This window comes from Diplotaxodon limnothrissa, linkage group LG16 (assembly GCF_057381915.1).
Source record: "Diplotaxodon limnothrissa isolate DT_005_m linkage group LG16, D_limnothrissa_male_GT1.1, whole genome shotgun sequence".
In the NCBI taxonomy this organism is placed as follows: domain Eukaryota; kingdom Metazoa; phylum Chordata; class Actinopteri; order Cichliformes; family Cichlidae; genus Diplotaxodon; species Diplotaxodon limnothrissa.
The window spans coordinates 29,573,953-29,591,542 of NC_140611.1; the positions used below are offsets into that span (position 1 = coordinate 29,573,953).

The 17,590-nt window shown below is 41.4% G+C and overlaps 1 protein-coding gene across 1 annotated transcript; it reads left to right on the top strand.

Moving 5' to 3' along the window:
- Nucleotides 1-7,522: 7,522 nt before the first annotated feature.
- Nucleotides 7,523-8,467, top strand: LOC146616427 (olfactory receptor 6F1-like). Its single transcript, XM_085374197.1, has one exon. It carries the CDS (start codon nt 7,523-7,525, stop codon nt 8,465-8,467), a length of 945 nt encoding a protein of 314 aa, XP_085230323.1.
- The last annotated feature ends 9,123 nt before the right edge of the window (nt 8,468-17,590 follow it).

Consider the following 17,590-nt stretch of genomic DNA (forward strand, 5'->3'; position numbering starts at 1 on the left):
CCCTGGACAGGTCGCCAGTCTGTCGCAGGGCTAACACATAGGGACAGACAACCATTCACACTCACATTCACTCGCACATTCACACCTAATGGCAATTTGGATTATCCAATTAACCTATCCCCACAAGCTGCATGTCTTTGGACGGTGGGAGGAAGCCGGAGTACCCGGAGAGAACCCACGCAAACACGGGGGGAACATGCAAACTCCACACAGAAAGACCCCGGCCTGATGGTGGAATTGAACTCAGGACCTTCTTGCTGTGCGGCAACAGTGCTAACCACCGTGCCACCGTGCTGCCCTGTGCATATTGTTTAAAGCCTAAATTATCTGTTCGCTAAGTTGAATGTATCTCAGTGTAAATAATAGCATCGGTGTTTCATCCGTGGCGGTGTGTGATCCGTCTTTAGTTATTAGGAAAAAGTGGCAGTGTGTGATCCGTCCCCGTGCGTTAAAGCAGGAAACTTGTGTTACTATTAGTTAGAAAGCGGGGCTGAAAGGTCTCGTCGCCAGCTGAGGGCTGTGTGTGTCACGGGTTTGGTTACCCCACCTAGTCTCGGACGCGGGGCTAGGACCTGTAGGCAGGAGATCCAGGGTGGTGACCTGGGGATTCGTGGCTCCTTAAATAACTAAGTCGGGGAGAGTTCCCTGTCACAGTCTGAAGTATGCATAAAAGCAGGATCGGTTGCTTTCGCCGGTTAGATTCCGAGCTGAGTGTAACCAGTGCCTGATGCAGAAGGAGGACGGTGTAGTGTGTGTGAAAGTGCCGTTAGAGTCGGCGTCTTGTCTGAAGTACGGGAGTCAATTAAAGTAACAAAAAGAATTTGTGTCTAAAAGTGTGTATGGTGTGCAGAAATTGCGGCAGGAGACCGTGTCGCGAATTGTTGCAAACTGTGAAGTCAATTGGGGGTTTTAATTTGGTTTTATTTTTATGGGGAAGAGAAACTGCGGTATCCAGTCTGTGGCGCATTTTGAATAATTCGTGAGGAAAATGTGGCGCGATCTGAAGATCGTGAGCCTAAATTATCCTAGTTAGGTTGAGGTGTATAAGAGTGGACGGCACCCGCTCTTTTTTCTGATTAGGGCGTTGTCCTGAATCAGCAGAAGTGTCTCGCAGAAAGTTTGAATGGGACTGCTAGAAGCATGAGGTGTGTGTGAGCCAGCCTCGAGGGGCGGGTTCACAGGTAGAACGAACGGAGAGTAAAATGTGCGTGTGTGTGAGAGAGAAAGAAAAGGTGAGGGCTAGTGACCAGCCTGTGAGTGTGTGTGAATTGATGACAAAGAGGGAGACAAAGTACATTAGTTGATTTTTTGTGAAATAATAAATAGTCAAGAAATCATAGTGATCAAATAGGAGAAAAATGAACTAAAGTAAATAAAAAATAAACAGTGGATTAGTGTTAAAGTAATGATAAATAAATTGATAAAATTAACAGTGCCATTTAAAGGTGATCAAGTACTCAAGGATGAATGGAGAATTTGATTGTTGACGGTATGAGAGCTGTTGGGGTGAAAGGAAAATGAGGTTGGAGGAGTGAGTTAACAGGTTAATGTGTGGGTGTAAAACAATGGGGTAATAAAAAAAGAGAAAGAAAATCGTGAAAACAAAGAAAATAAAAAGTGTGGAAGTGTGAGTGGGAAATTGTCTCCAACTGGGGGAAGCAGTGACACTACAGGTCACCTTCTTCCCCTGCTGGACACAAAAGAAAACATAATTTGGAGTGTTGTGGATGAAAATAATTAACAGCAACATCAAGAAGGTTTTTGTGTTTGCGGTTAAGACCAAATAAAAATTTCATTTTTGGGGTTTAAAGTCAGTAGAGTTCAAAACAAAATAAGTAGAGATGTGTTGCTTTAGGAGTGATGAAAACATATGCAGTCACAGTGAATAATGAAAGTCTCTCAGTCTGTCGATTACAGGTGGGGAACGGACCTGGATCAATTCTCCATGGGCAGCAGTCGGAAGAAAATTATAGGTTAAAATTATTAGAAAAAAAATAGAAACACCCAGCCAGAATTTTTGGCTGAATTGTTTTGTAGCTTCCCGTTCTCATCCTGAACGAGCAAGCTCCAGGGAAGCTAATCTCTCCCTGAAGACACAGAGTGCAGTTTCAGAAGCACGAGCATGAACATCAACAGTGGACAGGAGTCCAAGAGACAATACCAGAGTTCTGAGCAGAGAGTTCCAGCAGCACTATGGGCAAACGGCATCAGAAAGAGAAGACCCACCATCTAGATTGGATGGAGATGCGTTTCCAGCAAGCTGCAACCTCACTGTGTGTGAAGGACTTTTGAGAAGACTGTCTGAGTTTGACATTTGCCATGTTTGGAGTGAGATGGCAATGAAAGGGATAGTGGGACAAAGAGATACACGGGACAAAGCTGAAGAAAACTGACTGCCATTGGACTGAAAAGTGGGAGAGAAGAAAAGGAGCAGAAGAGGGCTGAGGCTGCGGTTTTAGTGTGGGGAATCAAATTGGGTTAAAGCATCCGGGGAGACAAGCGACTGCCTGGAAGTGGAGGATTGACACAGTGTCCAGACCACCACAAAAGGGGGAGGAAGACAAACACTGAGGTATGCAAGTGTACTGTTAGAAAAATGGAAAGGTGACACCACACATGCAGATAATATGCACCAGAGATAACAAAAAATCATACACAAAGTGTTACACATTAAAAGATGGTATTTGTAGAAGGGGTTGACAACACTCAGCGTGGTTGCCTATGGTAACCTGCAAGCATTTGGGGTTTAGCTGTGCCTGCCTATGACAGAGTTTTTCATTTAGATGTTTCTGAAACAAAATTTGGAGTGAACGGAGTTTTGTTTCAGAAAAAAGGGGAAAGGTACATAAAAGGATACATAAAAACAGAAAATGTATTAACCCGACTAACACACAGACACACACACACGTAATGAAGATCAAACACAATTTTAAGTAGGTGACACTGTTACCGTCATCCTGTCTGGTTTATTGAGTGGGTTGAGAACTGATACATAGATGACTGAATTTGTATTATTTTGGGGAACATGATAGCAGGGGTGAACAGAATCCTGCAGCCAGAGTTTAAATGAGTGAAACTAGCAGATTTTTTGGGGGGTTTTTTGTTTTGTTTTGTTTTGTTTTTGTTTCTGAAGTATGGGGAAGGTTTTACCATGGCACCATGTTTTAGATTTGGTGTTTTCTCACCTATAAGAGAAAGAATATTCTGTGACAAGTCTTAAGACCGGGCTTCTGTATTTTTTATTTTCTTTTGTTTTTCAGTTTTATTTGTCATTTTTCAGTTTATTTTTATTTTTTGAACAGTGCACTGATTTCTGTTTGTGAATCTCTTTTCTTTAAGCAGATCTGCATGTCGAGAATTAAAAGTGCTACACGTCGTCGAGAAAATTGTTGCAAGTGAGTTTCTCCACATTAAAATGGGCTCTGGAGAAAGCCACTTATTTGGGACAATTAGAAAATGAGAGTCCCTGCCTAAAAAGGATTCAGCGTAGTAATCCGATCTAAAGTTCTTTTCTTTTGAAATGACGTCATTTTGCTGAGAGTGGAAACTAAATGCGACGATAGGTTCCACTATCAGCAAAGAAAGAAAGAATGGATGAATGAATGAATGGAAATAAAAACAAACTGACTGACTGGTAAAATCTGACAAGACTTGACCACGACTCAAGGTTAACCTCCACCTAGACAGGATAAAAGGGTGGATAAATTTATCTGTTTCCTTTTACAGGAGCAGAAAGATGACAGCAACATCTGAGGTTGTGTGACGGTTTAACCTTTTAAATTTTCTATGTTTGTGAATCTACCAGGGGTGTGTTGCTCACAGAAGTTACTGTGAGAAAGTGTGTACACACCTGCGCAGCGCTAACATTTGCATTCTCTTTTCTACAGCATTACAGTTCTTCATGTGATTTGATGATGTGATTTCTAACAGAACAATTGGTGGATGTTTGTTTCTCTACTACAGGTTATGAGTTGGTGATGCTGTTACACTGTGTTGTTGGGAAAATGTTGAAAGTTACTTTGACGATGTGAATAATGTGAGAAATTTCCTGTGTTGAAACCAGTGTCATTCTTTTTACAGCAGGCTTAATTTTATGGCCTTTTACAGCACCTCTGGAATGTGGATGGCCGACGCCTGCCCACCACACGATCCATGTGTGTTGCTAATGTTTGTTTTTTCTTTAAGAGTGCATGTGGAGGATTCAGCAGAAGCGGACAAGTGACATGAGAAAAACAAATAAGGGATGCAGTGTTTATGGAATAGTTGAATATGGGCTCATTAGCCTGCCACTATTGAACTCATAGTGATAAAATGGGTGGAGTGACATTGTTTAAGGAAAGTCACAGATTAAATTATGGAATAAATTGGGATGATTCATGATTTGGGACAAATTATGGTAATAATAGTGATTTAATGATTGGAGAAAACCTGCACATGATACTTGTCTGTTATGCTGAGTACTTTATCACTCTTATGATCTATAGTTGGTTGCAAATGTGAAGTTTGATTTAACAGATTTGTCTTCCAGGTTATAGGCTCCAGGTGGAGCTGGGAATTAAACAAGCTTAACATGTGACCGCTGGTTAATGTTTTTACACAGGGTTACAGGTTGGAGTATGGCTGCTCCAAGTGGGAAACCCTGGAGATTGTTTTAGAGAGAATGTGCAACATTCTTGTGCATGTCTCATTGGGGAGTTGACACATGGTGAAAGCCATGAGGCAAGAGGAGTGTTATTTTTTCATCTGTAGATGTCGTGAGGTGCCATGACGAGAAGGAGTGGCTGAGAGGATCGTCCAAAAGATGGGAGCTGAGGCCAGGAGAGAGGCTTCAGGAGGATCAGAGATCATCTTCAGCACAGCAGACATCACACAGAGAGCTGTGCTGCTGAGCTTCCAGGAGATCAAGAGGAGACTTCCCACAGCAAGATTTTAAATAAAATGAAAGATTCAATGTTGACGCTGAGGAAGACAACTAAGGTGTATGACGTGCTCTGCCTTAAATCTTCAGCAGCGTTGGAACATGAGAACCTGAGGGATGGAGAGAGCGTGCCAAGCTCTAAAGGTGACAGCGCAGAGGAACTCCAGCGATGGAATTGTGATTCTGTGTGAGGCACAAATACTAGGAGACTGGGAAATAGTTGACACCACTTTTCCCAAGGATGAAGATCACCTAAAGTGTGTCACTTTGCCATGCAGATTTGATGCTCTGCAGAGAAGCCTTCTGTGAGGGAGAGATGTAAACAGACGAGCCTTTTATCTACATTTAATTTATGTCAACTTCTCTAGGCTGGTTGAGGCGGAATTGGAGAGAAACGGTAGTGTTAGGTGTGACTGTGGTTATTGTAACTATGATTTTTTTTTTATAAGTGAATTGCCCAGAGACAGACCTGAATCCATTCCAGCGACTCCAACGTCACAGGCCACGGTGAAGCAAACCAAACGTAGTGAAACAGGTAAATCAGATGAGTGTTTTGATTATTATGGCAGTATAGAGTTGGACTACGTTAAAGGGTCCACAATCTCGTATACATTTGATCTTTGTGCTGTCATTAAATGCAAGTGCTTGCTGAACAGTTGAGTCCAACATCTTTAATGGCAGTACAAAATCGGATGGCGTTAGATATGTTGTTGGGAGAAAAAGGGGGCGTTTGTGCGATGTTTGGGGATATGTATTGTACTTTCATTCCAAATAACACAGTTCCCGACGGCTCTGTGACCCGAGTTCTGGAAGGCCTAAAGATTTTGTCCACCGCAATGTATGAGCATTCGGGATTAGATGACCCGCTGGAAGCGTGGATGACCTCTGTCTTTGGGCAATGGAAAGATTTCATTATGTCAATTATGGTTTCTTTGTCTGTTTTTATTGCAGTATTAGTGACGTGTGGGTGTTGTGTGCTTTGTATCAGAGCCTTGTTCGTAAGACTCATCAATCGTGCTGTGGGAGAATCTGATACAAAGGCAGACACCATGATGCCACTTTTGGGAAATGGGGAGTCACAGTATGAAAACATTATGGTGAGAGATTTAGTTTAGTTTTATCTGCCATATGGCAGATAAAAAGGGGGATTTGTAGGAGTGTTTAGCTTATTTTAGAGTTTAGAAATGTGTTAACATAGAATGTAGAACTATTGTAGAGATACTGACACTGCCGTCAATATAATAAAGGCCTCACTGTGTCGTGAACTTAGGAGTAGATTGTAGGAGACCCCTCCCCCACTTCAACTGTGAAAGTAAAACAGAGAGGAGTTAATGCTGAGTGGAAATTCCCCAGAGAATGTTTGGGTGGGGATCTCAACATTTGTAACTGGATAACTGTGGTCTGGAAGGGACATGGTTTTATGACCTAGGGAGTCACCTACACCCACAGTGTTTTAACTGTCACGCACACACATCCACATGCACACTCACTCATGTGCACTCAGACATCCACACGCACACTCACTCATGTGCACTCACACATACACACAGGTATGCGTACACAGTCACACACGAGCACTCACATAGACACGTGGGAACGCGCACATGTAGGCATTCATGTGCTCGTGCACATAGACACAGACACAGAGTTTGCAGCACACCGTGGGGGGTTTTATGATAGGGTCGCCCCTACAAAACTGTGTTTCACAGACAAAGGAGTGAAGATTTCTTGCAGAGGGACACACGGGCCTCGTCTTCCCTTCTAGAAATGCATGCTTGAAGATGAATAAAGATGAATAAAGGTTTTGTGAAATGACTACTGAGTTCCGGTGGCGTCTCTGGAAGTTTCGATTAATAAAAGAACCGGGGTAAAACTGATTTCATAACACTGGATGGACTGAACTGAAAACACACATGAGGAATGGACGGAATGACAAGACTGGGAACTGAGGGCTTAAATACACAGTGTGGAGTTGTGATATGATGTGATAACATTAGGTTGCTGCATTATAATTTGAATGTATAATATTGTTGTCAGGCCTCTGTGTAACTGTAGGAGAAAAATAGTTTGATAGAAACAGCATTAGAATAGAATAGAATAATCCTTTAATTGTCCCACAAGGGGAAATTTGGTTGTAACAGCAGCCAGAAAGACACATATAGAAACAAACAGGACACAGAACAGAAACATACACTCATCCCTGCTGGACAACATCTCCCACCCCATGCAGGAGACTGTGACAGCACTGAGCAGCTCCTTCAGTGGCAGGCTGCGGCACACACGGTGTGGGACGGAGAGATTTCGCAGGTCTTTCCTCCTCACTGCTGTCAGACTCCACAACAAAGACTTTAACTGATCAAACACACACATCCACACACACTGAGTGCAATACTCTTTTTCTGACAAAGTTGTATTTTTACTCAGTTGTATAAAGCATTTGCATTCTATTTCTATCCTATTGTATATTTTATTCTATTTATTGTACTGTATATAGTATTTTATTTTATTCTATAATTAATGGGAGGTGAAGAGGGACAGCAGACATTAGTCAGGTACAGACGCAGCAGCTCAGTGCTCTGTTATGTTGTTATTTTAAAAAGGTAGATGTGCCCTCTGATCATGGATAATCAGTCTAATGAAAGAAGTTTCATTCTGTCAGGATTTAATGAGACGATGAATTTCACAGTACCCCTCTTCTCAGTTACTTTACTGTATTACTGTGTGATTTTGTTCTTCAATATTTCTCTTGTGCTGCTCATTGTCTTGGATGAAAGCCTCCATGAACCTATGTACATTTTACTGAGTAGCCTTTGCATTAATGCCCTTTATGGAACCACAGGTTTCTACCCAAAATTCCTTTCAGATTTACTGTCATCTTCTCACAGAATCTCCTATGAAGGGTGCCTTTTACAAGGTTTTGTCATGTATTCATTTGCTTGTTGTGATTTGTCTATTTTAACTGTCATGGCCTTTGACAGGTATATGGCTATATGTCGACCTCTGCACTACCACTCTTTCATGACTAAGAGGAGGCTTTCACAGCTGGTGTGTTTCTCCTGGCTGACACCTTTCTGTGTTTTTGCCATTAATGTCCTGCTTACAGCAAGACTCAAGTTATGTGGTATAAACATTCAGAGAGCCTTGTGTCTAAACTGGTTAATTGTTCAACTTGCTTGTCCTGAAGCTGACACTTTTTCAAATAACATCAGTGCATATGTGATAATTGTCATTTATCTGTCTCATTGGCTTTTCATAATTTGGACTTACATATATATTATTAAAACATGTGTGAGGTCCAGAGAGGACAGAGTAAAGTTTACGCAGACCTGTGTGCCCCATCTGACTTCTGTGATCATAAATGCCACTATACTGGCTTTTGATGCGATGTACTTGCGCTTTGGCTCCAGAGATTTATCCCAAAGCCTCAAAAACTTCATCGCTCTTGAATTTCTCATCATCCCTCCAGTTATGAATCCTCTCATGTATGGATTTAAACTCAGCAAAATACGAAACAGAATCTTGAGTTTAATTTATTTGAAAGGGAAATGATTTCCATTAAGGTTAGATTTCCTTTTTTAAAATAATTCAAAAATATTCAAAACAGATGCAGCAATATAAATACAAGTCTTTCTGAAGGCACTTGATTCAGAAACATTTAGTCATGTTTGCCTTGTCTAAGGCAAACATATATTTGGACTAGACTAATTTTACTAATATTCTTTGTTATATTTGTCATAATATGACACATATTTGTCATATATGACATATTTGCTCAATCCAGCACGAATGTTAAATGAAAACAACATTTTTTTCATGTTTTTGACTAAGAATTTCATTTTAAAAAGGATTCTGCATGAGTTTTTAAGTACTGTTGTAAAATTCATCTATATACCATTCAGAAATCATCACAAATTGACATTTCATTTCTTTGCCTTGCTGTGTCTTGATGTTCAAGGTATATTAGCTGATATATGTGCAAGTTGATTAAACAGGTTTATTTCAAAGTGTTTTAGGTTTAAAGTAAACAAAATATTGTATGAAATATTCTGTTGTAAAGGGCTGGTTAGTGCAGGCATCCCTGTGTGTTACATCTCAGTTTATCACAAAGGTCAGTTAACAATGCTTAATCTTTCTTTTTTTCAATAAACACGTTACATGTATAAATATAAGGATCAGTGTTATTAGGTTGTATTTTTTCAGTAGTATTTATGTATTTATATAGGGTTTTTTATTATTATTATTTTGGAAAAATAGTAATAGTAATTGAACTGTTACCTACTTTTATTTGGCATTTTTTTTGTTTTTAAATTTATATGTAAATTTCTGTCTGTACATTAATTAATGACACCATAATTCTGAATTTTTTAAATCTGATCAAATATCCCCATTGCTTGACATACTGTAGTATTTACTACTTTAAAAATTAAAGTTTTGTTTAGCATATCAAACATAAAATTGTGCTGTTGTTTTTTGAAGTTTTTCAATCCCATAGCATAAAAAAAACAAAAACAAAAAACAATGCAATAATAGTATTTCAACAGTAACTCCCTTCTCTTCTACTCCTTCCTCGCCTTAACTAGGAAGGAGGCTCTCTCAGCTGGTGTGTTTCTCCTGGCTAACACCTTTCTGCCTTTTCTCCATCAATGTCCTGCTAACATCAAGACTCAAGTTGTGTGATATAAACATTCAGAGAGTCTTGTATCTAAACTGGTTAATAATTAAACTTGCTTGTCCTGATGTTGACACCTTTAGAAAAAACATCAGTGCAAATGTAACACTTATTGTTTATCTGTGTCATTGGCTTTTTAGAATTTGGATTTGGATAAAAGAACTTCAAAATTAAGAGTTTCTTGTTCACCAAATAAAAAAAGAGCAAAATAAAATTTCAAAAATGTACATTATTCTCTTGTACATGACAGCAAATGAAGGCCTCATAACATTAACTATAAATGCACCAAGACAACCAAGTCTCAGTAAAAAGCATTATTGTTTACTTAAATTTGACCTTTAGACTATCAAAGATCTAAAGACAACTAACACATATTTTACCTTTTAAAAATTTATTATTATTGTTTTTTGTTTTTTACATTTTTTCAGATGTAAACTAAAATGCATTTCCACTTCTGGTTTTAGGTTTAATCCAGGTCATCTTATCGTTTGAACTTGAGGTGTCATAATGCCATATCTCTAACACGTTCCATTGAGATGTAAATTGGTCAATTTATTGTCATTTACAGTAAATAGGTTTTTGTTTCTCAAATAACAGACTCATATTTATATCCTTTTTTCAAGCATAAAATGTTTGAGTCTCATGAGTGACGTGTTTACTGTGGCTCAAAGTTTAGCCAGTTTTTCGGGTGCCTCTGTAGTCTCGCTCATTGTACACTTATATCTTTTTTTTTTTTTTTTTTTTTTTTTTTTTTTTTTTTTTTTTTAAATGACATCAGAAACAGCAGTATGCGACATTACGTGATGGCAGAGCTTCAGTTCATCCTTTGTCATTTTTTTTTTTTTTTTTTTTTTTTTTTTTTTTTTTTTTTTGGAATGGACTTCATATTTAGACTTTAATGACACTCCCGGAATATCTGCTTCTGTTCTATGGGAAGCAGGGAAAGCTGTGATGAGAGGTAAAATAATTTCTTTCTCATCACACAAAAAGAAAGAAGAAAACAAAAATATTCAGGAATTAGAAAAAAACATCAAATCACTAGAAGAAGCCTACGCGTCCCACCAAGATCAGGAAACATTGAACAAAATATGCAAAACAAAACTAGAATTAAATGAAATTATTAATAAAAAAACACAATTCCTTATACAAAGACTTCGCTTGCAGAATTTTGAACACAGTAACAAATCAGGTCGATTTCTAGCTAACCAGCTAAAAATAAATAAAGAAAAAACAACTATATGTGCTGCTAAAGATTTATCGGGGAACACAATATATGATCCTGGAAGAATAAACAACATTTTTAGGGATTTCTATGAAACTTTATACTCACCACAAATAAACCCATCTAAAAATGAAATTGATCTGTTTCTTGACAACGTAACTCTTCCAAAATTACTAGACAGTCAAGCAATGGAATTGGATTCGCCACTGACGCCAAGTGAACTCCAGGAAGCCCTGATAAGTATGCCCAATAATAAGGCTCCAGGTCCAGACGGCTTCCCTGCAGAATTCTACAAAGAATTCTGGACAATTTTGGCACCAGTATTCCACAGCATGTTGCAGGAAATCGAGGAAAAGGGCAGACTACCACCAAATATGAATTCTGCCAACATTAGTCTCCTGCTAAAACCAGGCAAAGACCCTTTATTTCCCTCAAGCTATCGTCCAATTTCTCTTTTAAATGTAGACCTTAAAATAATCTGCAAAGCTCTCTCAAAGAGATTAGAGAAAATGACCCCCCTCTTAATTCATCCTGACCAAACTGGTTTCATAAAAGGTCGGCACTCCTCAACAAACACTCGTAGATTACTTAATTTAATAGACTACTCATACGATAAAAACATCGAAGCCATAATATTATCTCTAGATGCAGAAAAAGCATTTGACAGAGTTAATTGGAAATTTTTATTCGCAACTTTACACAAATTTGGTTTTGGAAACTCTTTCATAAACTGGATAAGAATATTATACAATTCCCCAACGGCTCGTATCAGAACAAATGACCAGACATCCTCCAGCTTCTGTCTCCTGAGGGGCACCAGACAGGGATGCCCACTCTCCCCCTCACTTTTTGCAATTTTTATCGAACCTCTAGCAGCAGCATTTAGACAGGCTACAACAATTAAGGGCATAAAATGTAAGAACATAGAACATAAAATCAGTCTCTATGCGGATGATGTGTTGCTTTTTCTGCAAAACACACAAACCAACCTCTCTGAGGTAATTACTTTAATAAACTGGTTTTCAAGAGTTTCAGATTATTCAATTAACTGGCCAAAATCTACAGTTCTCCCCATTAACTGCTCCTTCCATAATTCTTCCTCTGCCCCACTGCAATCCGGAAATATTAAATATTTAGGTATTAATATCTCTCCTAAGCTTTCAGACTTAACTAAACTAAACCACATCCCACTTCTAAAGAAAGTAGAAGGCGATCTGACTAGATGGAAATCTTTACCCATATCACTCATGGGAAGGGTCGCCACTATAAAAATGATGATCTTGCCAAAAATAAATTACTTATTTTTGATGATCCCTAACAAACCATCACAAGATTGGTTCAGATCTCTGGATTCATATATTTCCAAATTCCTTTGGAAAGATAAACCCCCGCGTATTAGCTTAAAAACACTACAAAGAACCAAGGATAGAGGAGGATTAGATCTGCCTAATTTTCACCAATACTTCTTAGCCAACAGGCTTCAGTTCATCTCAGAATGGTTAAAACATACCTTCTTAGTTGAGCCCTGGCTAGATGTTGAACAGGCACTATGCAAGGATCTAGAGATTTCAGACCTACCATTTATTAGCTCAAACATCAAAAGACATGAATGCTTTAAAAGTATCAACATCAGCTTTTCTCTAACAGCATGGTGGGAGTTTCTAAAAATAACGGAGTCTTCATTAATCCCATGCAAACGTACACCTATCTGGAATAACCCTGACATATTACAAAACAATAATATGATTAATTTCCCAGAATGGAGTTGCAAAGGAATTAAATACTTAGAACATATATTAGAGGGAACAGAATTTATTCCATTTGACAGACTAGTTAAACAATATGGGATCAACAAGACAAGGTTTTTAGAATATCAACAAATTAAATCCATAGTAAAAAAGAAATTTAACCTCAGTCAAGTTGAATTACAAACACCACTAAGTGCGGCACATTTTCTTACTCTTAAATCCCCCAAATTATTATCTAAAATATACAGAACACTTTCTAAATTAGATGAATCAATATCCCTTCCTACTGCAAAGTGGGAAGCAGATTTATCAGTCAACCTAGACCAAAACTTCTGGTCTCAGATTTGCTTAAAAACTTTTAAATTAATTAAAAATCCCAGTCTGCAATTAATACAATACAAAATACTTCATAGAGTGCACTATACAGGTCATCGGATGTTCAAGATGGGCTTTACATCTTCCAACAACTGCTCACACTGTCAAGGCAATACACCAGACAATTACATCCACGCTCTTTGGTTCTGTCCACCAGTGCAAAAGTTTTGGCGCGAGATATGTGAAGATTTATCAAAATGTCTGAAATGTAACATTCCAACCTCCCCCTTAGTGTGTTTGTTGGGCAGCTTAGATAATGTCACTTCAGAAAAGAATATAGCCCATATGATCTTCACTGCCCTATGCATAGCCAAGAAAACAGTCCTCATGAACTGGAAAAATAAAAATAATCTTAATTCTAACCAATATAGAAATTATCTATTAGATTACATTAGTCTTGACACAGCCTCTGCCACCACATCAGATCAATTGCTCTGGGCCCCTTTTATCAGCTCCATCACCTAGTGGGGGTGGGGGGTCATAGTTTGGTCCCGCCTTCACTGTTGTGATTGGTGAGGGGGTAGGGACAGGCTTAGGGCGTCGGGGGGTTCCCCGGAGGCATCTTCCTTGGGGGGCTCAACCCGGGGTAGCGGTCACGTCCGGTGAGGGCTCTGTTGGCTCTCAGGTGACTGTTTCCTCGCGGCTGCGTGCAGCGGGGCTAGGGGAGGGTCTGTGCTGACGGACGTGGGTTACTGACCTGGCAACCTGGCTGCCCCTGGGTGGGTCCGGGATGGGCGTGAGGTTCTGGGGGTGCTCCGTCTCTGGGCGGGGGCCCGGGCCGGGCCTCGGGGGCTCGGGTCCTGGTTGGTGTGTTGCCGGGGTTGTGGGCGGGTGGGTGCATGGGGGCCCGGCCCTGGAGCAGGGTGCCGCCGGTGCATCGAGCCGCCTGGGGGGCTCTTCAACTGGTGGGGGGGATGGTCACATCTGGCAGGAGCTTTCTTCTCTCAGGAACTCTCTGCAGGAGGGGGAGATACAGGAGAGGTGGAGGAAGATCTCAGCCTGGGCGTTTACCGTCTTATGTAGTCTGGAAGATGTGTGGTTGGTGGGGTGGGTGCAGTTTTCTCTGTGGTGGGGTTGGGTGGACTGTCCAGGGCTCTGTGGAGCCGGGGGGCGCTACTGCACTGGGCCCCGGTCTGATGGGCCTGGGCCCCCCTTCCCTGGCGGGTCGCGGAGGGTGGGAGTGCCTACTGGGGTCAGCGGGGGAGCTGGCCCCAGGGAGGGGTTACCTGCCCCTCCCTTCCTTCCCTCCCCATCTCCAGCTGCCTCCCTCTTCCCGCTCCTCCACAACCACCCACACATGCAGGGCCTTGGAGTGGGGGTATGTCACCAGGGTGCAGAGGAGGCTACCCCCCCCCCTGTCCCCTTCTGGCTGCCTCTGCCTCAATTTTATCCCACAACTTAGACATTCACATTATTCACACTCTCATTACACATACATATAGGATCTTGGGGGTGGGCACAATCACGGAGTCCAAATCACCATCAGGGTGTATACCTCACCCCTGACGTCGTTGCCCACCTCTCAATTTTAAATACACTTAGTCATTGAGGGTTAGCAGGAGGGACTATGCGCTTACCTGCTGCTCCTTGGCAGGTAGCTCCATGCCCTCCTGGGTTTTAATTGCACCTTAGAACACATATGCATCAACACTACAATGAGTGGGTGGAGGGAGGTTTGGAGTCTTCTCCCACCCCCATTCTCTGCGGCCTGCTGGAGCGGGAGGGCTAGTAGGAGGAGTTGGCCGTCCGACTGCGGTCTGGGGTGTGGGGCCTCCCTGCTGCTGCGGAGTCGGGGTGGTCTGCCTCTCCCCACCGCAGGGAAAAGGGTAACACCACCTGGGTCTGGGTGCAATTCCCCCCTCCAGGGGCAAGGGTACCTAGACCCGGTTTGTAGAGTACGCTTGGGGAGTGTGATTGTGTGTACAGCGTCTCTTTATGTCTGTCTCCACGTTGGTTGAGTGTGGAGTGAGTGCATATGAGAGCATGAGGGTGGGAATGGATGTTTGTGTCTGTGTGTGCCTGTATGTCTGTGTCTATATGTCAGGTTGGGTATCAGACGCCACCTCTCTGGGGACACCTCAGGCCCTCCAAGGTTTGGAGGCCTATCTCCACCCACAACCACTTCCCCTGCCGGTGGCGGACTCCCTCAGGTGTCGGTGTGTTGGTGGTTCTTTGTGTCTGGGGGTGGGCGTCCGGGTACACACCGGCTCACTCCTTGGCGGCCGCTTGTCGGGGCCTGGGGCCTGGGGCTCGCTCGGGCCCCTTTGGAGGTGGGGTGCCCCCGGCCTCTCGGCCTAGGGCTCGGTCACTCAGGCGCAGCTGGGGGCCGGCGGAGCTCACGGGCGCGTCACTGCAACCCCCCCTGGCTTCTGCTCCGCGGCTGCTGAGTGAGCCCTCATCTGGGACTCTCCTCAGCTCTTACTGGAACAGTGGCGCGGCTGCCCCTCTGTTGGTCTTCCATGGTCTCTTGTGTTCTGGGGGCCTCTGGATGTCTGGAGTTTTGATCTCCTCCATACCCGCTTCACACCCTGGAGGACGGGGCTGTGGCCCCCCCACACTCCCTAGCAGATCATTACATGGAGAAACCTTTGGAATGCAAGCATGCTGATCCACACAGGTATGCACACATGGGTATTCACAGACGCGGACTAAAGCTTTCTTGGCTGCTGCCTCAAAGCACACTGTGCGCTGTCTATCTTGCGTGCTGCACAATATCGTTTATTACTTAGTAAATACTGATATCTATGACTAGCTAGTTTATTGTGATGGTGCTTTGTTTTCTCTATTATTATGTTGCTCTTTGTTGTTTGCTGTCTCCTCTGTTTGTTTGTTTGTTTGTTTGTTTTTTTTCTCCATACAGGTGACCCAGGAGTTTTTTTTTGTTTTTTTTTTCTTTGTCTCTCTTCCCCCCCCTTCTCACCGTCTCTTCTCCCCTTGGGTTTTCTTTCTTTCTCTCCCCCTCTCTCTCTCATTCATTCCCCCTGTCCTATTTATTAAAAAAAAAAAAAAAAAAAAAAAAAAAATTGTACACTTATATCACAAGGCTAATTCAGAAAATATAACTGACATGATGATGTCTATATTTAAGAGAATATCAGTTTCACAGTTTGCAAATTAATTCAAAGACAGGGGAAGAAAGAAGTGATTGCTTAGTAGGTTATAGATTCATGCTGCTTTAAAACTACCTTCTTTCCACAGAGCTGCTGTTAAAAAATAAAGGCCTGACAGTACTATATACTAGAGATGGACCGATCCGATATTACGTATCGGTATCGGTCCGATACTGACCTAAATTACTGGATCGGATATCGGAGAAAAATAAAAAATGTAATCCGATCCATTAAATATCACGAAAGCACCTCACAAAACTTGCAACACGCCGTAACTCACCTCAGAACGTTAGCATGTCGGAGCAGTATGCATCACGTGATAGAGCGGCTGTGGCATGCGGGACCTGTGGTCTGGATAGCATGTGGAGCTTCGCTAGCAACCTGGCATTTCATCTCCGACAAAGTTATCCCCGAGAGAAGTAAAGCAAGTGTGTAAGTCCATCTCTGAATGTTTGTAAAGCATTCCTGCGTTAAGCTTAACGAGCGACTGCCTCTCGCTCTCCGGCTGCTACTTCAATCGTGAAACTGCTTAAATGATCAGCTGATCGGCTTTTCTGTCGCGAGTCCGTCTTTGTTTTTGGCCCACTTTGCACCAGAAAGAGGAAACCAGCGGCTGAACAACAGCAGCACGTTTAAGCTTGATAAGCTGTTGTTAGAATTTATTTATTATTACTTTCTACTCGAGGATCTTTTTCTACGTAGCTGACGGCTGGTAACTGTGCAGGGGCGGATCTAGCAAAGTTTAGCCAGGGGGGCCGATAGGGCATTAACTGGGAAAAGGGGGCACAAAGACATACTTTTCTTTCTTATTCTCATTTAAAATGTCTAGCTTTTAATAAATAATTATCTGACACACAAAGTTTTAATTTGATGTAAAATGAATAGAAGTCAATTACTGTATATAGTGACTATTAAGTCTAATATATATACCCTAGTAAGCTATAGTACTTTTTCCTTTGGGAAGGTACCATCTGTGCAGTCTGCAATTTTGTTGAAGAAAGATGTTGAATCTATTTAATATTTCTTGAAAAATAATTGATTTCTGTGCTTTTTTTTTCACACTGCATCAAATTAAGGTTGATTACGTCGATTAAGCATCATGAGGTGGAGCGTGAGGGGTGGTTCCCTATTTTTTATTTATTTATTTTTGTTGTTGCTGGGAGTTGGAACCCTATTAGTTAGGTTGCTTAATATTTACGCTAAGTACTCTTTAAAATACCAGAATAGGGAGGATGGTGTAGGTTTAAGTTTATTAGATTGATCAGTATTGCTGAACTATGAAATATTTTTTTTGTATACAGGTATAACAGAATAGCTTTAGTGTAGTTGTTGTTTTAAACTTGAGTATGAACTTGCAGACTTGCAAAATGCAGCAAGATATTTTAAAAAACAGTTTTGTTGATTAAAAAACACTATATCGGATTCATATCGGTATCGGCAGATATCCAAATTTATGATATCGGTATCGGTATCGGACATAAAAAAGTGGTATCGTGCCATCTCTACTATATACACAGCAAGTGTGTTTTTGTTTATGAGTTGGCACCA